The 21624-nt window shown below is 39.7% G+C and overlaps 3 protein-coding genes across 3 annotated transcripts; 2 read left to right on the top strand and 1 right to left on the bottom strand.

The window, feature by feature from the left end:
* Nucleotides 1–4866: 4866 nt before the first annotated feature.
* snx20 (sorting nexin 20) lies at nucleotides 4867–6385 on the top strand (the record flags this gene model as incomplete). The annotated part of the gene is made up of 3 exons (XM_080737165.1): nucleotides 4867–4987; nucleotides 5193–5329; nucleotides 5714–6385. The coding sequence occupies 3 exons, from the start codon at nucleotides 4867–4869 to the stop codon at nucleotides 6383–6385; spliced, it is 930 nt and encodes a 309-aa protein (XP_080593291.1).
* Nucleotides 6386–10360: 3975 nt separating this feature from the next.
* mphosph6 (M-phase phosphoprotein 6) lies at nucleotides 10361–13833 on the top strand. The gene is made up of 5 exons (XM_080737273.1): nucleotides 10361–10498; nucleotides 10729–10841; nucleotides 11116–11206; nucleotides 12870–12970; nucleotides 13339–13833. The coding sequence occupies exons 1-5, from the start codon at nucleotides 10451–10453 to the stop codon at nucleotides 13478–13480; spliced, it is 495 nt and encodes a 164-aa protein (XP_080593399.1). The 5' UTR covers nucleotides 10361–10450; the 3' UTR covers nucleotides 13481–13833.
* A 458-nt stretch (nucleotides 13834–14291) lies between these two features.
* On the bottom strand, nucleotides 14292–19748 carry hsd17b2 (hydroxysteroid (17-beta) dehydrogenase 2; the record flags this gene model as incomplete). The annotated part of the gene is made up of 6 exons (XM_080737164.1): nucleotides 14292–14635; nucleotides 15009–15146; nucleotides 15648–15833; nucleotides 16717–16929; nucleotides 19159–19220; nucleotides 19585–19748. 6 exons carry the CDS (start codon nucleotides 19746–19748, stop codon nucleotides 14292–14294), a joined length of 1107 nt encoding a protein of 368 aa, XP_080593290.1.
* Between the last annotated feature and the right edge of the window lie 1876 nt (nucleotides 19749–21624).

Here is a 21624-nt window from a genome sequence, read left to right as displayed (position 1 = left end):
AAGTACTTACTATGTAGTATCAGCACTAATACAATTCTGAGGTGTTTTTACTTTACTTGAGTATGTTTGTCGTTGAGTACTTTATACTTCTACTCCACATCTCAGAGGCAAACAGTGTATTTTTACTTCAGTACAATTATTCAACAGCTTTAGTTATGTAACTTTGCAGATTTAGATTATTATTACAAAACGTATATTCAGAAATAGTTGATCTACAAGCTCACAAAGGTGTTGAGGGCTTGTAGACTTTTAAGTACAAACCACTGGAGTGGAGAAAAGTAAGGGGTGGGAGGTGGGGAGGGTGTATCACTCATCTCAGGAATATTACAACATCTCTAGACCAGCTGTCTCTACAACACTCTGACAGCAGCTGGACTGTGGCGAGGCTAATATGCACACCAGCTATGACCCTGAATCCTACACTCCCTGGTCGGTGCCTGCCTGGAACGCACTGGCACCGCATTGTTCTGAAATTATGTCTTGTGCAGCTGGTTGATATGACAATCGAGGATAACTGATAAGCTATTGTCTGTGTGTGTGTGTGTGTGTGTGTGTGTGTGTGTGTGTGTGTGTGTGTGTGTGTGTGTGTGTGCGCGTGCGTGCGTGCGTGCGTGTGTGCGTGCGTGTGTGTATGGGCAGAGAGAGAACGAGAGATAAGAGAAACAGAGACAGCAAGAGAATGTCATTAATGCTCAAACGTGTTCGCACGTGTCAAGCTAAGACACGTACCTGGTGTTAGCCTACGACAATTATGTGACCAACAAAGGAAATCAGAATTCAAACAGTTCCAGGAATCCCACTGGATTCATGTAGTCAGAGAGAAATTGCAGTCAAACACAACAGGCTCATAGCTTCTTAGATGTGGTAAAGAGGGACGTCATCAACAGCTTAGGTCACAGTCAGACCCATTCTGTAAAGTTCACCCGATGTGGTTGTACTTAGTAGTAATAGTAGTAGTAGTATTTACATCTGTATTTTCATTTATTGTAAATTCTTCTTTATAGGGAAAAAACTCCTCTCAGATACTTCATCAGCCACCCTAAAGTATAGTAAAGTTGACAGGTAAATGATTCCCCTATGAGAGTATTTCTCATTGGAACCACAGAGCTCTACTTTCTAATCATAGGTCAAAGTTAATTTCCTCATATAAAAATGGTAACATTCTAAGGTAATGAAATCTTAATTGCATTTCAGGATGAAGGGTCAGTTGTAATTGAAAATGTTGATGCAGAAATGCAGAATGTGCACCTGAACAATGTTGTATACACGGTATGTGTATATGTAAAATGCCTTAATTAAATAACTGGAATATTATTTTAGCCATTTTGCATTTGTTGAGACCAGTGGTTCTCAAACTTTTTAATGTCAAGGACTCCGAATTGAAATGTATTTGGCTGTGGACCCCCATCTGAAAATGTTTTTTGTCAGGGAAGCGGCACGCCCCATAGAGAGAGCCAACGTATTAATGGATGAAGTGGTTAAAATGATTGTGATGCTGTGTTAACAAATTAGCTTGGGACCCCTTGGAACCCTCTCAAGGACCCCCAGGGGTCCCTGGACCCCACTTTGAGAACCACTGGTGTAGCCTATTGTCGTTGCAAGTAATTTTCAAGCTAAATGTGCTCCGACCTTGACCTTTAATTTAACTATGTTGTTCATCGAATATTGATTTGAGAATACTAGACCCCTACTGAGAGAATACGACCACTAAATCACTGCAGAATGCAGCCCAGTCCATTAGCAGTGTGGCGTGGATTAACACTAGGTTATACAAGGATCAATCTCAAAATGGTTTTGACATTTGTATGTGACATTTTTTAGAGTGACTTCCCCATTTTTCCAACAATATTTTCTTTGCCTTTGCCTTTGAGAGACTTCCCCATTTTTCAAACAATATTTTCTTTGCCTTTGAGCAATGCATATTAGTTAGAAAATATTTGAAATACATTCATTGATAAGCCTTTCCTGCCTGGAGCTGAAAATGCAACGTGCCATTCGTTCAAAGCATATGAGCAAATCATATTTTAAACTAAAGCGGTTCATTTGAAAATGCTGTTTAATAAATAACAAATAAATAATATAACTACAGCATGTAAAGCAACACTTCATAATATAAATCTTTATGAGCACAGGTGTTGTGTTAGGTAGTAATGTCTTTTTTAAATGCTCGCAACCATTTGGTAAGATGGTTTTTTACATTATGAGGATGGTGGATCTCTATCTGTCTTTCCATAGTGAAGAAGTCGGTGAGTTAAAAATCAACAATGAAATCAACTCTGTCTCCCAGCTGGCTCTGTGGCCCACTGTACTCACTGGCCCCAGAACAAACAAGGACTTATGCTCTCTCACTGGTACAGACAGACAGAAATGTATCAAAACTGATAAATAAATGCATTTGGCCGCAGCCTGCCCTCTTAAGACAATGGAGCCTCAATGAAATGCCATTGTTTTTCCCACAAGCGTCCGTTTATGTGCTTATTTGCTGTATTAAAGCCACACAGGCATTTGACAGAGTGAGGATTGTTTCATAAATAGACGCTTGAGTAAAGTGAAAGGACAAAGAATCATCTGCTTGCATGATTCTCAATGAATAATCAGTGACCATTTGAACTATTTGAACTAAGATGATAGTCATGCAACCATTAATGCAAGCATTAGTTAGTCAGCTATAGATCTCATCCTGACAATGATTGTGATCAATTGCTGAATGTATGTTTATTAGAGCTTAGGGCTTGTCAATATTGATATAAGGAATTTTTTCCTCAATGTCAATGACATTTTCAATAAATAATCATCAGTAAATTGTAATAATTAGGTGGATAATGTGGGTAAAGACAAATAGAAAATCTGAAAATCACTTCACATTACAGTGATGCAAAATTTTAAAAAGGAAAAGTTCAAACATATATCATAATCATGATATTATGATATTTCAAATCAAATCCCAACAGTATCTAGTCTCATATTGATATAATATTAGTATATTGCCCAACCCTAATATAATGATGGTCTACTATGCAATGTACTGTATGTCTTGCATACTGTACTTCATTGTGTTCTATGTGGGTTTCTTCTTATGCTGTAGGCCTAAATGATACCACAGAAAATTGGCCTACATCCTATCCTATATTAAAATTGCCTAATGGACGACGGTGGACAGTGGGTTGACGTCACAAATGTAACATCCAGACTTGGGATGCACACCGTTGCTCCGATCCGCACCAAACTTGGAACAAACACTGTTCAGGGGTCCGCCATAACAATATAGTCACACGGTTGAGTCACACCAGGGGCCATGTCAGGGCCCCCAGCTCCAGGGGCTCAAACACTGTTGCTCAGAAATGCACCAAACCTGGCACAAACACTGTCCAGGGGTCTGCCATGACATTGACAAAATTGGCACAGGGTAGGCAGGCACCTTAGCACCATCATAGTTTGTTAAATAACAAATTGAAAGTGTCCTAAGTCAGCAGAATAGCATATCGTAATTCTTACTTTGAGGGCCAGTCACCATGACTAAACTTAATTAGACAAACATATATGAGATCAAGGATGTATTACCTTGCTTATTGTATTATGTATTACCTTGCTTATTGTAAGTCGCTCTGGATTAAGTGCTAAATGCCTAAATTGTAAATTGTATGACAAGTATGAACAACAGAAGATTAAGGCTTTGGGCAGGCAAGAGACAACATGTTGATAACAGCAGTAATACTTTGAGTTAGTCTCCACCTAGTGGAAGAACACTGGTACTACAGTGTGGGTGAGGTCAGTGGAGAGATGGGCTGAATCAACCTGCCAGACCCATAGACTAGAGTATATAAGGCCAGACCATGCTTTTCTGCAGAATACATTCTTCCTGTTCCCAGACTAGCTGGTTAGCTGGGTTTTATTACATCGGGGCAAGTTGCATAGGCTTATATCCAGTTGTGAGTGACAGTGTGTCACATAAAAATAACTTAGCCTCACATCTCTCTTTTTCACTTCCTTTTTTCTTATTCTTGCTTCACTTTTGCATTCATTGCTGACACGACTTTATCTACAGATAAACTTCCCCGTTCAACTGGTTCCTCTTTTCAAAAACAAGTCATTGTGAATGTTTTACGATCAGGATAGGAGCAGCCTATTCCATGCTTTTCCTCTGTCACGCCAAACATTCACTCCCTGACAGAACAGCATACAGGAGGAAGGTAAGACTAATAGTCTAACTGTAATTTGTGATTTTGTGTCGACACTGGTTATGCAACGCAAATTATTACCATCCACTATAGAACTTTTTCAGTTTTGTTTGAGGTGCTCTTTGGATAGGCATGCCTACATGTAAACTACAAGAAAACCTCAAGGCCCTCATTTGAAACAAATAAAATGCCTTAGGCTTTACTGCCATGGCATGGCCAATAAGCCTTAAACAAACTCTGTCGTCTGGCGTGTGGCATGTTTCGACTTCAAGCCTTGGGCAGGGAGCCAATAAAGTAAAAGAAAGCTTTTGATATTCTTGGGTTGGGTTAAACAACTCGGTAAAGTTGGGGAAAATTCACAAACCAAATACTTGGTAGAATGGGGTTCCAGACGATACACGGTCACCTCGTATTGTCTGGAAGGCACTTAAGACATTTATTTGGGGAGTTCCAAGCTAATAGAATCTACAATCTTTCTCTTCCTAGAAAGTTAGCATGCTGAAACAGAAGCCACTGTTCTTACATTGATAAGGCCTATACAAATACATTAATGAATAGTATACATAACATTGTGAAAACATGTTTGAAATGACAAAACCTGCCTACCGCAGGCAGGTTTTCTGAAGTGTCCATAACCCTCCTCTGGTCCTTTAAGTTCTGCGGTTGCTGATTTGCCAATAGAGCTGGGATGGCAGAAGCACGACTGGTACGAATACCTGCTAGTAGACAGAGGGACAAGAAAGGCCCAGACACAGTGACACAAGAGTCTGACCAGCACAATGGAAAAGCATATGAGACACTGGCCCCAGGTATTCTTTCAGTCCTGTATTTCAATCAAAGCAACTTCCTATTTAACAGATTATGTTACAAACAAAAAGTACCTGGAAAAGGACTCCAACTGTGTGTGTGTGTGTGTGTGTGTGTGTGTGTGTGTGTGTGTGTGTGTGTGTGTGCGTGCGTGCGTGCGTGCGTGCGTGCGTGCGTGCGTGCGTGCGTGTGCGTGTGTGCCCGTAGGACCCAGTTCTTCCTGTTTAACAACCAAGGAGCTTCAGCAAAATTGGAAGATTGTAAAGAAGCAACTGAGGTCTTCCAAACTGCTGTTTGAAATCCCATCTGCACGTATTATAGAACAAACCCTGTCCAAATATGTGGTGAGACAGACCTCTTGATACAGAACCACTACAGGCAGCAAAACTTGAAAATATTTCAGTATCCATAAACCAACAGGACAGTGTGTATGTAGGTAAAGTTAAAGGATAACTTTACAGATTTGTTTTATCCTATTATTCCTTTGTGCTGGCATGTGTGAATCTGCAAAACTTTCCGGTGTGTTTTGTGCTGAAAGCTTGCTCTCAGTGGCTCTGTAAATTCTCTGCTGTGTTGTTTTACGTGCACTAGCACAGATTTTCTAAAGAGCAATGCCTGGACAGAGAACTCATTGGGAAGTGTTATGTGAGATTTTCAAATGTGCTCACAATGGAATGGCAGGATTCAAATAAATAATTGATTAAGTTGCCTTTTATTATACATTCCAGGTATACAAGATTGTGGTGTTCCGCTCTGGCATTTACGAGTCCAGGCGCGTGTCTGTAGAGCGCCGCTACAGTGACTTTGTCTGCTTCCACCGCCAACTGCTTGAAGAATTCAGCGCTGAAATTGAGGATGTAGAACTTCCACGCAAACTTCTGACAGGGAATTTCGACGAGGAGAATATCAACGAGAGGCGCCTAGCTCTCCAGGACTACCTAGCAAAACTCTATGCAGTGCGCTGCATTCGATATTCCTGCCATTTCTCCGAATTTTTCACCCAACAAGAGCAGATGCGTGCGCACAACCTTTTGCGGTCTGGACAGTTTCAATTAGCAAGGGACCTGCTGCAGAACATTCTAGAACTCCTGGAGAAGCTGGCACAGAGGCAGAGCCCAGTCCTGCTGGTGCCCACACTGTGTGCTCTTGCCATTTGCCACCGCGACTTGGATGAAACCGAGGAATCGTTCTCTATGGCTCAAAGGGCACTGCCCCCAGTGAGACGCTATGGGCTGAAACGCTACAGAGCACCGCTGTTAGAGCTCCTGGTGGATTTGGGGTACCAGCTGGGACGTCCTGTGGCTCAAATACAAGACGAATTGACTGGAGTTAGGGATGCAGAGAGGGGGCTGGTGTCTTTTCTCTCTCTCAAACAGATAGTGGTACAGGAGTTCACATAAGGATTGTGTGGTGGACCGTGGACCACAGATGTAATGTTGATATGGTATGAACTAAGAACTATGAACTTGAAAATACCCTCATTTTCACTTCTTAAGAAAGTTTGTGATGTTCGAAACAACTTACCCATTTGGAGTGTTTTGGCGACACCTCTAGTAGCTACGTGGCCATTACAGCATGTCATGTTTTTGCTGCATCAAAAGTAATACAATAAAACAAAACAGCAAACCAGCAGCCAATCAGAGGCAGGATTTTGCCAGAATGTGGGTGCTAAAAGGGCCCACAACACAGACCCAAAATCAATCTCACTGCCATGCATAGGGAGCACCACTAGGGCTGTCACAATTATTACATAATCGTCTAATCGCAATTATTTGACATAATCGTGATTATTTTTCATAATCGTCATAATCGTTTCCATGTTGAAACATTTTCACATATTTTTATAAAAGTCAAAAATAGTGGAAATAGCAGATCTACAAGCTCACAACGCGTCGCATCACGACGCGTTGTGAGCTTGTAGATCAGCTATTTCCACTATCAATGTTATTTTTTAAGTAGTAAGTTGTCAAATATGTCAGTAATGTATTTGTATATTTAGTTTATGTGTCATATCTACCATTATGCAACTTCAAAGCCTAAAAGCCAAACAGAAATGTAATTATCAACGACAAATACACAATTAAATCGTTAATCGCCAATTATTTGAGTGACAATTAATCGTCATGTAAAATGTCATATCGTGACAGTCCTAAGCACCACAAATGCTACAAATGTCACTGTTGCTGAAAACGTGATTTTCTCCACCAAATTACGAAATTAGTAGCCTATACTGGTTTTGTTCTCAGCTTAGCAGCCTGCCATGTTGGCTGAGTAATTTGTGTTTGACAGACCTTGTGTGTTTAACTTTTGATCATTCTATGGCAGACTGGATGAACAGTAACCACATGCAGAAAGATATAGTAGCCCTGTCACCTTATTAAACAAATGGCCTAAGTCATTTTTTAAGGTTTTCAGGAAAAATATTAAAACTGATCCAAAACCGAACTATATGTTATTTTTTAAACATTCCACCCAAAACATTACTAAATAATTATGACTATCAATATGTAAAAATAACACTGTCTGTCAGTTATGTAACATAAGAGGGCCATTTAGAAATAGCCGATCTACAAGCTCACGATGTGCTGCACCGCAACGCATTGTGAGCTTGTAGATCTGCTATTTTCAAAATAGCATTAAATAGGATTAAAACTTAACTTAAGCAAAAATAAAATGCCTATTTGGGTCAAAAATCTGTCAATAATTTGGCCTAAATCACAAAGAATTGCCAAATTTGGCCTAAGTCACACTCGTATCTGACAAAAATATAAATTTCCTAAAAGATTAACTCAGCCAGGCCATTAGTTTAATAAGGTGACGCTATGTAGCTCAAAGTGGAACCAAAGAAAAAGTCATTTGTGTGCATGGATGGTTGTCAAAATGGATACTGATAATGAGGAAATTGTTTGTTACACTGTTCTGCTTTCTGGTGGAGGATGGTCAACCACTATCATGACCTAAATAATATGTGCTAACAGGCAATAGCTGCAACATCCCTATTAGTTATTTATGATTTCATATTATATAATATATATATATATAATATATATATCTAACATATAATTTTCCAAAAGTCTGTCTCTCTGAGTGTCTGTAACAGCGTTTCTCCTCAGTGGCTGGAGCGATTGATCTGAAATCGCATCACCATTAGCATATGAACACACCTGACATAACTGTGAAGCCCGTTTGTCACTTTCACAAATCGTATACTGTATATTAGCATTTTTATGATTTTTATGGTGTATCAGTCTGTCTGTAACAGCGTTTCTCCTCAGTGGCTGGAGCGATTGATCTGAAATTGCATCACCATTAGCATATGAACACACCTGACATAACTGTGAAGCCCGTTTGTCACTTTCACAAATCGTATACTGTATATTAGCATTTTTATGATTTTTATGGTGTATCTGTCTGTCTGTAACAGCGTTTCTCCTCAGTGGCTGGAGCGATTGATCTGAAATCGCATCACCATTAGCATATGAACACACCTGACATAACTGTGAAGCCCGTTTGTCACTTTCACAAATCGTATACTGTATATTAGCATTTTTATGATTTTTATGGTGTATCTGTCTGTCTGTAACAGCGTTTCTCCTCAGTGGCTGGAGCGATTGATCTGAAATTGCATCACCATTAGCATATGAACACACCTGACATAACTGTGAAGCCCGTTTGTCACTTTCACAAATCGTATGCTGTATATTAGCATTTTTATGGTGTATCTACTATCTATTCTGCATCTAGCATGAGGCATATCTATTCTGCATCTAGCATGAGGCAACATGTTTAACCAGCTCTGTGTATGTGTGTGTGTGTGTGTGTGTGTGTGTGTGTGTGTGTGTGTGTGTGTGTGTGTGTGTGTGTGTGTGTGTGTGCACAGGCAGGCAGGCAGGCAGGCAGGCAGGCAGGCAGGCGGGTGTGTGTGCAGGCGGGTGGGCGGGCGGGCGGGGGGGGGGGGGGGGGGGGGGGGGACAGTATCTCTGTAGCCATTAAACGAAACGGGTATTTCTTACATTGATGCTCCACATATTATCATGCAAGCACCAGTTAAAGTTACTTTCCATCCCTCATATACTGTGTGCACAGTGCTCATCCCATAACCCACACACTGCACATCATTTCAGAGCTCATATCTTTGAACGGGTAAGGGCTAGTATTATATATTATTCATTAAAAAGATTTAAATTCAATGTGTGTGTTATTCTGACTGAAATGTGTGTAGGCCTACACAGTGCATATTCCTGCCATATGCCATATTTGGGGACATTGGACCTGAAACCTGATGTTGGTATGGCATTGTGTGTGTGTGTGTGTGTGTGTGTGTGTGTGTGTGTGTGTGTGTGTGTGTGTGTGTGTGTGTGTGTGTGTGTGTGTTGGATTTGACTGGGGAAAGTTGAAAAGGACACAGCTGGGTTATTCACTCACACATCCCCCGCCCACTGAGCCACTTGTACGTACAGTAATATATCTGTAGGAATGCAATGACTTCATTGCTGATAAACAGCTAAGAATCTTCTCAAAAGCAGAATATTATTCATGGTTACAACTTACAAATGACATTGTTAAACCATTGTGAATACACCTGAGAAAGCGTTTAACTCCAATGCAGAACAACAGAGAGGAGGAGAACAACGCAACCACAACCATCCACTCAAGCAGCCAGCCTTCAAATGAAACGTCAACGTGCATACACAACACAGACAACAGGTAGCAGCATACAAAACCATTGTGCCTACCTTAATTTAGCCAATTAGCCATCTTCTTGGCCTCTGTGCAGAGAAGTCCTCAATCACATCATACATCTACTCTCTGCGGCAGGCCACACACTCTCAATGGACATAAAGATCAGTGTTTCCACCCTCTCTCTCTGATTTATAGGCCTACTTGAGTTGAGAGTGAGACAACATTGGTGAGATGTTTTGCTCATGGGCCCAAATTAACCAAACTGTTCAACTATAGGGAGCCTGGGCGAAAGGAGTCCATCCATAACATAACATGCAGACAGAGATATCCATAAGGCATAAAAGGAACAGGCACTGCAGACATGATGGACAGATACAGAAATCATACTGCCCAGAATTCATTGGTGTTCTCTCTCTCTCTCTCTCTCTCTCTCTCTCTCTCTCTCTCTCTCTCTCTCTCTCTCTCTCTCTCTCTCTCCTCTAGTATGTACACTGTTTATTTTTAACAGCCTGCTTACACTTTCTCCCCCCCCAGTAAGTAATTACAAAGATCAACCAATCATCCAACTCAAGCCTGGCAGCTGGATGATTGGTTGATCTTTGTCGACTCGTCATCCTTCAAACACCGCTCTGGGTTTGATTGCTTGAGTCTGAGTGAGGTTTAAAGTGCGTGTGTGACTCGTGTGACTCGTGTGTCTGACTGTAGTCTGTAGCTAAACATCCATACGACACACATTTGAGGTCTCTGTACATAAGTTTTATATTTTTAATACTCAGGCAAATATGGCAAGTGACCCCGCGTATCTCTCCAAAAACCTTATGCGCATGAAGGTAAGCAGTGTTACTTGTTGTGGGACCTGTAGTAAGTAGCAACAGCATGCTAAGATAATAACATTAGCCAACAATGTTAGCATTAGCTAATGCTAGTCCTACATCTGTCTACACATAAAACATGCTAAATCAATCTAAATGACATGCCAGCCTTTGCATAGGGCCTGCAAGCTAAAGGTAATGTGTTGGTAGTGAACATTAATGTTGTACGTTGTTCATTATCCCTGCAGTTCATGCAGAGAGGTCTGGATGCTGACACCAAGAAGCAGCTGGAAGAGGAGGAGAAAAAGATAATTAGTGATGAACACTGGTATCTAGATCTCCCAGAGCTCAAAGCCAAAGAGTACGTATAATGTAGAACTGGTCTGGTCCATAATTCTGTCTGTGTAAATTAACAAGCAAAAACGTGTCAGTGTTTGGACATTTTTATATTCAAATAAATAGTCTTTTGTTGGTTTAACATACTTTCTTTGCCCATGTTTTTTTCCAATAATAATAATATCAATTAAGAACAGTAGCATACTAATTTTGAAATGAGAAATGGAATGGCAAAATGTCTCATAAAATTGGATATCTTTGGGATGGAAAGTCTCATTCAGCCACTTTTCTTAACACAGGAACTTCATCATAGAGGAGAAGAGTTTTGTGCTTTGTGAAGACCTGAAGTATGGACGAATGTCATTCAATGGTTTTAATCCAGAAGTGGAGGTTTGTAATTTAAACTTCCACTATGGGATGTATAGTTTGGAATGCAACAAGTACTTACTGTTTACTGTTAACTGTCTATTTTGCGCATAGCTGCAAATTGCAACACTCGATTTTTTAATCTGTTGAATCTAGGGTTGCAATACCTCCCATAGGGATTCAATGCATCAATGCATTTTTTTAATTTATTTTTTGCTATCTAATTGTATTAAACGACGTGAAACTCATCAATATTGCGGCTCTATGGAAATATTGAATTACCCTCTTTCTATCTACAAAGTGTTTGTTTCAGAAAAAAAACATGTTATGAGCTACATTCTGTCAAGAAATTCAGTTCAGGTGATTATTTTGTATTGGAGTTTGGAAGTGCTCGTGGGAAATCACTCAGCAGTTCTGTGTACCACGGTACCACCTGGTTCTAAATGTCACATAATGTAGCAGGCAGCGAAACATTGCGTTATTGAAGACGAGCGCTTCCAGGTATTGCAACCCTAGATTCATCAGATTAAAGATCTAGTGTTACGGCTATTTGCTGCTATTTTGTGCAGGTCATTGTACAGGCGAATGAAAACCCTACTGAGCTTGTAGATCAGCTGTCTTTGAAATCGGGCTTAAGTGGTCACTTTTTTGCCACCCGTTAGTTTTTTTATTAAATGATGCCTCTGTTTCAAAGACTCCCACTTTGATATTAGATTTAAGCCACAGACCCTCCATTTCATACCAGTGTTAATTTTGTCTAAGACTAAAAGATTTTGATATTTAGTAGACTAAAACAATTTCAGAAGACTAAAACAGGACGAAGACTAAATGGTGTTATTCAAATGACTAAGACTAAATCTAATCTAAGACTAATAATCACTGTAAAAATAACACTGGGACTGTGCAATGGAAAAGCCAAATACATCTTTAATCTTTACATTTGAGAATGGCACTTATCTGTTCTTTTCCAATCTTGTTGATTTTGCACAGAGTAGCAGATAGTGTCTGATGTGATTTTTTTTTTTACCTGGCAGTGGCACTGTGGCACACACAGGGCATTGTAGCCTAGCCCTAGCAGTTTACTTCTTTTGAGAGTTACTTGAACATTAACATAAGTGATGTAAATGCTGTATTAAGGTGCAATGGCATTACAGCCGCGATAGTGTTTTGTTTATTATTTTTTGAGAACTCAGAATTGCACTGTATTTTTCTTAATCTTTTTGATTTTGCACTGACAGAGCAACAGACAGTAGAAGACAATGACTTGTTCAGAGTTAGGTGGTTATATTTAGCCTAAAGACGAATCCCAAAATACCTTTTTAAAAATATATATATTTAGTCGACTAAGACTAGACTAAGAAAATTAGAAGACTAAAACAGGACTAAGACTAAATGGTGTGTTATTCAAAAGACTAAGACTAAATCATTTTTTTACTGGGAAACAAATTATTCCATTTGTTGCTGACCCATCATAAGACACAAAAGAGTCCATTTGGCTGCTAGCTATCAATAATTTAACCGAAGAACCCCTTCAAGGACCCCTGGAGGTCTGAGATGGCAGGTTGAGAACCAATAACAGGACAATCTGGGAACCCATTGTCAAAGAAAAGGGAAAAACAGCGCCCTCTCTGTTTTCATCTGTTCTTGAGAGAGCAGGATAGTGACTGTTGTGTTGCATCCACCATAGAAACTGATGAAATTGAAGAATGGCCCCAACGAGATTGAAGAGGGCAAAGAGGATGCAAGAAAAATGCAAACGGATGTCACAGATGAAGAGATGGCACAAAGGTACAGTTAAAGACAAGGAACAGTTCATGCATGCATCATTTGCATAGGGAAATCTTTGCTTCTGACTTCTAACATTTAAGCTGTTGTAACCAACATAATAGAAAATAAGTATACTATTGAATGTATTGAAAAGTACACAGTGCAACACATTTAAAAATGCCAAATTGTATAAAAACACAAACAAGACAGATGCCTGTTTCCATAGTGGTCCATTTTAAAACATTCAACTCTCAAACAACAGTACAATACACAAAGATACTAAAAAGAAATACTAGAGTATACAGTTTAAAACAAATGACAATAACCTTTATCCATTTAGTTGTATTAATTGGCTATTCTTTATTGCAATGCTCTCCTTTTCCTTGCAGGTATGAGAGTCTTGTAAAGAGCATGAAGAAGAAGTTTGCCAAGAAGAGGGAGAGGTCAGCCATTGAAGAGGAAGAGGAAGATGTCAACCACAATATTGCAGAAACAAACACAAAGAGAACCTTTTTGAAACCTCAGGATTAAGTAAAAGAGGATGTTAGAATTTAGAAATATCTATTTGTTTTTTTATTGATTGACAAAAACATTTTTTTTTCTTTACAGCAATGCTTGCACAGAAAAATCAAGAGTGTTAATTTAAATGCAGAAATGGACCTGTAAGGGTCAGTTAATTTAACACACGATTTTACTGTGCGTATAAACTTAAATGGATAGTGTCCATAAATGTCACAGTTATACTGTATTCTTAAGTGACTGGATGTTATACATCCTCGTAAAAAAAGAAAAGAAAAACGATTTTATGAGCATTACAATGTGGGACATACTGAACAATGACATACAATGTACTCTGTATTTATTTTTTTATTTTTTACACTTGATGTACCATGGAACGGATTCCCAGTAAATGCATGCCCCAACTTGTTAAAATGTTTGCCTTGTGATATTTGTCATGAAATGTATTTTATAGCAAGCATTCCCACAAAGATCCAAGAGGATTTATAGTGTCACTCAATCTGACAAGTATAAGCAGCTGAAATGTTGTGACATGCTCTACAGACAGTTCTAACAATAACAAGATAGGCTATTAAAATATCAGTCCAAGTGATCAGTCTTCATGGGAAGCCTTGGTTATAACTAACTGCATGCAGAAACATGCACAAACAGGTGATGGTAACATATTTTAAAGGTAGTGTAAGTGATATTGTTTGGTTAAATGTTTTTGTATGGGAACAGTTTAAAAACCCTATACATAATTATTGCTATAGAGTGTTTGTGATGAGCACAAAATGTTTGCGGACATTTGGCTCAATTGAACAACTATTGTCTCTGGCAACTCTTAACATTTCATCCTAAGTCCTGCTGGTTGAGAATCATAGACGTTAAAGAGGTGTGTGAGGAAGATGTCTGAGACGACAGTGGGGAAAACTCGGTAAAGGAACGGGAAGAGCCAGCCTGCCCGTCCCGGTGTATAGTGAAGGTTAGGGCTCTCAGACAGCAGGGCATGGCAGATGTCATCAAGCACGGGATTCAGGTCTGCAGAGCATTGATCAGCCTTCTTGGTGAACCAACCTTGGAGAGAGGATATGTAAGCCTCCCCGTAGTCCTCCCTTGCATCAGATGATATGCCGTTTAGGATCTCCTCTTGAAATTGACTCCAGTCTCCTTTATCGCTGACCATAGCTGGAATCAAATGGGAAGATTCATTGTTACATCACCCATGTTTGTACTGCAGAACACGTTAGAAGTCTTGGCAAATGTCTGGAATTGGCTTCAGGGTTTCTCAAAAGGCATTTTTGAACTAAGCTCAGTTTTCCCAGATTCAATAAGAATGCAACCATGCAAAATGTAATCTGAATAATGTTTCTTTGGAAACTGTCCTGGATGTCATCGTGAACTTGATTTATATTTAGCTGTGTGCACCTGTTTTGCACACCCTGAAAATGCAGATCTACAATCTCACTTAGCACAACACGTCTCGTGTGAGCTTGTGGATCAGCTATTTTCAGTGTTGCATGATGCACAACCGTAATCATACTTAAAAACGATTACATACTTGTTCTGAAGCCTGTTGGTTGAATCACAGCTACTTGAACACCCCAGCCAGCCAGCTCCATTCTAATCACTTTTGAGAAGTGGTTCAGAGCTGCTTTTGATGCTCCATAAGCAGAATATCTAGGGAGAGGCACCTCACCTATGAACAAAATTTAATTAATAAATGCATGTAGGCCTACTGAAAATTCATTTTAATTGCACAGAATCCATAAAACTGTCACATATTCCCTATTCATGAATGGTTTAATAAAAAATAAATCTACTTTCAAAGGGATATTTTACCCTAAAGTGACTTTCTTTCTATTGATTACTCACCCTATGGAGACTGGAATTCATGGATATGTTTTAGTTTTTGTTGCATTCCTGAGCCAATAATTTGTGGAGACAATTTGTGTCTCCATAGGGAACAAAGCAGGCTCTTTGAGTCTCCATAGGGAACCACTGCTGGTCATCAAATTATTGGCTTAAGAATTAGACGATATCCATGAATTCAAGTCTCCATAATAGATAGAATATCTTTCTTTATTGTTTGGGGTGAAATATTCCTTTAACACCAACATAATGATGCTTTGATTAGTTACTTTGCAAGATTATAATCTGTGTGATTATCTCTGTCAGTGATCTGTGTGGTCAGAACTACCTCCCATGCTGCAGACGTTCACAATCCGTCCCCTGGATTTTCTCAGCAACGGGAGGAAAACCTGACACATCTCCACAGCAGCCAGGAAGTTCACGTCTATGCAGCGTCTGTAGGTACTCATGGGCTGGATCTCCCCATCGGCCACCCAGCCTAGGCACCCTGCATTATTCACTAACCCCCAGAGACCTGCCAGCCAATGCAGACAGGATGCACTCAGGGGATGTTTTAACACTGTTCACAGTTAGCTTCTCATGAATATGGCCTGGAAAAGAACTACAACGTAAAGTGTGCAACCGTTAGTAGTCGTGGGAATTCTGAATCAATCAGTAAATGATGAGGCAAGAGGAGTCAGAGACAGTTGTATAAAGGTGGTGTTGGTTGTGCTTTAATAATGACATAAATTCATGGGGACAAGTACATTGGACACACCGATCGTGGTACGGTGGTTCTGCCAAGTTGATACAAGGACATGCTGTACCAAAACAAGCTGTACCAAAACAACAGCTATCAGGCCTAAGCCAAGACATCTCGACTCTTATAACGTCTATATATCATATATCATATCATATGGCAAAAGTTGAACAACATAAGTGAAGGTCAGATAAAGACAACAATAACACTATATTACCAATATGTAATTCTACCACAATTCTTCCTCATGGTATAGGCCTGGTAGGCTGGACAACATGTAGTCCCTGAAGTAATTTGGAGACCAAGTAGCAGTAGTAATTGCATAATACGATAATGTCTCATTAGCTGAATGGTTAGGGAGACTACCTGAGGAACCAGAGCCCCTGGTTGTCCCCGGTTCGATTCCAGGGTATAGCAATGTCGATATGTGTCTCTGAGCAAGACTCACATGCTCCTTGTGAGCAGCGAATCAGCTGGGTTGGGCTGAAAATACTGAATTTCCCCCTAGGTAACTATTATTACCAGTATTATTGTTATTATTATTATAACACAATACACACAAGAATGACATTATAGGCTATAATGGTATATTCTGATGACACTGAAAAGCTCATCTTGATCTTTTCATTGTCAGTTTCATTGTAAAACCTAACCATACCTGCCTCACCAACTGTAGTGCGGATGTACTGGTGAGCTTTTTCTATCTGCAGGCGGTCCGTCACATCGAGCTGTAGAACATGCAGCTCCTTGCATCCCTGTTTCCTCAGATTCTGAGCCCCAGCAGCATTCTCATCCAGAACACCAGCAAACACGTTCACTCCCATCTTACTCAAAAGTGCTGCCAAGGCATGTCCAAAACCTGAATCACAACCTTTAGGACAGAAGAGATTTAACAACTTAAATCTCCACCCTATTTTCAAATTTCTTTCAGAATGTCCAAAATAAATGTAAAATAAACAATATACAAGCTCACGACATGCTGCAATGCGAGGTGTTGTGAGCTTTTCGCCTATGACATGCCAGAAATAGGGATGCCAGGCTTAAAGTGTTTATGTATATACACTCATAAATCCTAACTGCTGAAAAAGCAGCTGTCCGTGCATAAAGAATCCTGTCATCATAAGTGCAGTTGCTAGTTGTACAAACTGTATTGACTGTACTTGGTACAATATTGGCCTAACCCTAACCCTGAATGACAATCAAATCAAACAAAAATGAAAACCAGCTATAATTGCAATGCTCTGGAAGTCTTTCCTCTATTAAATATTAAGTTAAAGTTAAATTAATGAAGTATCTTTGTATTTGTTTTGGTAGCTCAGTCGGAAGTCTTTCCTCTGTTAAATATTAAGTTACAGTTACATTAATGAAGTATCTTTGTATTTGTTTAAGTAGCTTGGAAGTCTCTCCTCTGTTAAACATTAAGTTACAGTTAAATTGATTAAGTATCTTTGTATTTGTTTAGGTAGCTTGGAAGTCTTTCCTCTGTTAAACATTAAGTTACAGTTAAATTGATGAAGTATCTTTGTATTTGTTTAAGTAGCTTGGAAGTCTTTCCTCTGTTAAACATGAAGTTACAGTTAAATTGATGAAGTATCTTTGTATTTGTTTAAGTAGCTTGGAAGTCTCTCCTCTGTTAAACATTAAGTTACAGTTAAATTGATAAAGTGTCTTTGTATTTGTTTAGGTAGCTTGGAAGTCTTTCCTCTGTTAAATATTAAGTTACAGTTAAATTGATGAAGTATCTTTGTATTTGTTTAAGTAGCTTGGGTGAGTTTACCAGGCTACCCCTCCTGACTCACCCCTGATCACAAAACAATGTTTTCTAAATATCTGTTTAACCACCGAATTCCAAAATATACACATATCTATTGTTGAGAAGGCACAAATTATAAAGGCACAAATTATAACAAATTAACACACAGTGTTTCCACATAATTAGAATTTCCAGTATTAAAATGTTGCCCTGCAGAATTGTTGACTCCAATGCATGTTGCTGAATAAACTGAGCATGGCTGGGGTTAAGGATTTTAGATGGTATTGTTCATAATGTCCATGACTGTAACATACAGTGACAGTGAACTAGACCTTTACCTGGTCTTTTCTTTACCTGGTCTTTTCATATTGCTACAGGCAATGTAGTAGGCCTATAAATGTCCTGCCACATTGCAACTATGATTTTCTCTTTCATTTAAGAGCCTGGTTGTATAAACACTCAGACAGCATATGTTGAGGGACCAGCGTGTACTGAGTTATCAATTCTAGGAATGTAATGAGGGATCAGCTTGGTGTACAAGAGGATAGGTGCAAGTCACATTGCTGCGATAGTTCTGTTGGAAAGGGCACAGATCATGTTTAAAAATACAACTAACGCAGAGGAAGAAATTCATATTTAAAGGGGATGTAAGTGATTTTTTGTTTTGTTTTGATAAAGTGTTAAATAGCTCTATATTCCCATAGTAATCATTGCTAAAGTGTTTGTTTTGTGACAGGCATCTATCTCCCTGTCTCCCCATCTCTTTAGTAAACAGAAGATTCATTTTCAGGGCCATTTCATTCAATCAGGAGATAGAACTCATACAGGATAAAGAAGTTACATTGGAAGTGATTAAACAAATAATCTGACAGGATTTGGAACACTGTAAAATTGAAGAAATTATGATCATATAGCTTACATTTCTTAATCACAGAGTATATGCTTCAAGTTACATTGGAAGTGATTAAACAAATAATCTCACAGGATTTGGAACACTATAAAATTGAAGCAATGAATACTATGATAATATAGCTTACATTTCTTAATCACAAAGTATATGCTTCACGTTCCATCGTACAGCATGACTGGAAAAGATCAGAGGAAAACCTATAGTACTATACAAGTGTTGGATGCCAGAAAAACTGTTTCAAACAGCTGGCAGAAAAACATATGTACTTGTTGTTACACAATTATTTTCATATTGTGTGAGTGTGTGTGTGTGTGTGTGTGTGTGTGTGTGTGTGTGTGTGTGTGTGTGTGTGTGTGTGTGTGTGTATGTGTGTGTGTGTGTGTGTGTGTGTGTGTGTGTGTGTGTGTGTGTGTGTGTGTGTGTGTGTGTATTCTCACCTGTAACCAGAACCGCTTTTCCATGCATTGGCAGCAACTTGGCATCTCTTGTTCCCAATGTACTATAGCACAGGCAGATGCCACAGCACAAAAACAGAAGTCCCAAGTAACCTGCAAAGAAGAGAGGGCCCCCAAGGGCAACGAGGGCTACGGCCGAACCAGAATCAACACCCTTTTTGATTTTCCATATGAAAGCACAAATGTATACACCTATGGTTACTGTATAAATACTAGAATACCAGAATCCACTGTCAGAGCTAAGTTCCATTATTCAAGTCTGATAACTGTAGTCCTTAATTTGGCATGTTGAGTTGCCAATATCTCCGTCTTTATATTCTCCACTCTGGAAAGCTAATTTATACTCGCTCTACCCGCTTTCCAGACTACAATCGGCCAATCAGCCAGGACTTTTATACATGAGCAAACAGGCGTATCCCAAGTACCCATTCGTCTTCTGCTACATTAAGAGGCGGTGACAGGTGGAAGAGTATCTGTGCTACGTTGTCATTTGGCAGACACACCACAGTCCCAGCTTCCTGACTCGTTCTGAGCAAAGCGAGTTGTCTGAGACAGTTCTCTGCCTTGATCATGCTTCACATGAACATTGAGTTAACAGATTAGAATCTAATCTGTCTAATCTACTCAGGGCTGGGAAATTGTCTCTGGCAGCTTCGTCTGCTAATCAGAGTCAATCATTTAATATGAATAAAAAGTCTGACAAAGAAATTAGTTCTGTTTTTTTTTATCTAGTAAGAGAGGTCCATCTTTATCTACAGTAGATTTGAAAAAAAAAAACATTCTTGCTCAATTCTGGATTCATCCATTCTCTATCTATACTATAATTTTGCGAATGTCTGAGTGAGTGTCTGAGTGTCTGTCTGTCACAGCGTTTCTCCTCAGTGGCTGGAGCAATTCATCTGAAATCGCATCACCATAAGCATATGAACACACCTGACATAACTGTGAAGCCCGTTTGTCACTTTCACAAATCGTATGCTGTATATTAGCATTTTTATGGTGTATCTATATCTATTCTGCATCTAGCTTGAGGCTCATCTATTCTGCATCTAGCATGAGGCAACATGTTTAACCAGCTCTCTCTGTGTGTGTGTGTGTGTGTGTGTGTGTGTGTGTGTGTGTGTGTGTGTGTGTGTGTGTGTGTGTGTGTGTGTGTGTGCAGGCAGGCGGGTGTGTGCGTGGGCGGGTGGGCGGGGGGGGGGGGGGGGGGGGGGGGGGGGGGTTAGCCATTAAACGAAACGGGTATTTCTTACATTGATGCTCCTACATATTATCATGCAAGCACCAGTTACAGTTACTTTCCATCCCTCATATACTGTATGCACAGTGCACATCCCATAACCCACACACTGCACATCATTTTGGAGCTCATATCTTTGAACGGGTAAGGGCTAGTCAAACATAATTTTCCGAATGTCTGAGTGAGTGTCTGTCTGTCTGTCTGAAACAGCGTTTCTCCTCAGTGGCTGGAGCAATTGATCTGAAATCGCATCACCATTAGCATATGAACACACCTGACATAACTGTGAAGCCCGTTTGTCACTTTCACAAATCATATACTTTATATTAGCATTTTTATGGTGTATCTACTATCTATTCTGCATCTAGCATGAGGCACATCTATTCTGCATCTAGCATGAGGCAACATGTTTAACCAGCTCTGTGTGTGTGTGTGTGTGTGTGTGTGTGTGTGTGTGTGTGTGTGTGTGTGTGTGTGTGTGTGTGTGCAGGCAGGCGGGTGTGTATGCAGGCGGGTGGGCGGGCTGGGGGGGGGGGGGTGTATCTCTGTAGCCATTAAACGAAACGGGTATTTCTTACATTGATGCTCCTACATATTATCATGCAAGCACCAGTTAAAGTTACTTTCCATCCCTCATATACTGTATGCACAGTGCACATCCCATAACCCACACACTGCACATCATTTTGGAGCTCATATCTTTGAACGGGTAAGGGCTAGTATATATTAAACATAAAAAGATCTTGATCTTTGCTAGATTGCATTGCTCAGATAAAGACAAAAAAAGGCTTTTGCATATAATACTTTCAAGATAACCTTTAGTCAGTTCACATGCATTAGAAACACACCTACAGTATTGTTCTGTGAAACTGAAAACCCTATTCTTTCATCTATCATTTATATCAGGTTTTCAACTGGTGATCCATGAAGGTATTTCATGTGGTTCCTGGTCATCCATTCAGTAATGTATAAAGCGAAGTTGGACCAGCTGCAATCATGCCATGGACCACTACTTGAGAAGTGCACAAAAATTACCTGGTGACTCAAGATGACAAGTCTTGAAGTCAGACACTGGGACGCAGGTCAAGCAATTCCACTGAAAAGTGGAAGGGAAAGTGCCATCATAATTAGGAAATATATCAAAGGCCACCCAATCCCACCTTGAACTAATTTTAGTCCACATATCCCCACCCAACACAACAGTGGTC

Source organism: Nannobrachium achirus (genome assembly GCF_963921795.1).
Source record: "Nannobrachium achirus genome assembly, chromosome: 11".
NCBI lineage: Eukaryota > Metazoa > Chordata > Actinopteri > Myctophiformes > Myctophidae > Nannobrachium > Nannobrachium achirus.
Note: the sequence above shows the minus strand (reverse complement) of the source record. Positions and strands in the feature narration are given on the sequence as shown.

Excerpts from the sequence above, each read along its gene's own strand:
- mphosph6 (XM_080737273.1), top strand. The coding sequence starts at position 10,451 with ATGGCAAGTGACCCCGCGTATCTCTCCAAAAACCTTATGCGCATGAAG. Across the intron at positions 10,499-10,728 it reads AAAACCTTATGCGCATGAAG|TTCATGCAGAGAGGTCTGGA; the intron begins GTAAGCAGTGTT and ends TTATCCCTGCAG. Across the intron at positions 11,207-12,869 it reads GTTTTAATCCAGAAGTGGAG|AAACTGATGAAATTGAAGAA; the intron begins GTTTGTAATTTA and ends CATCCACCATAG.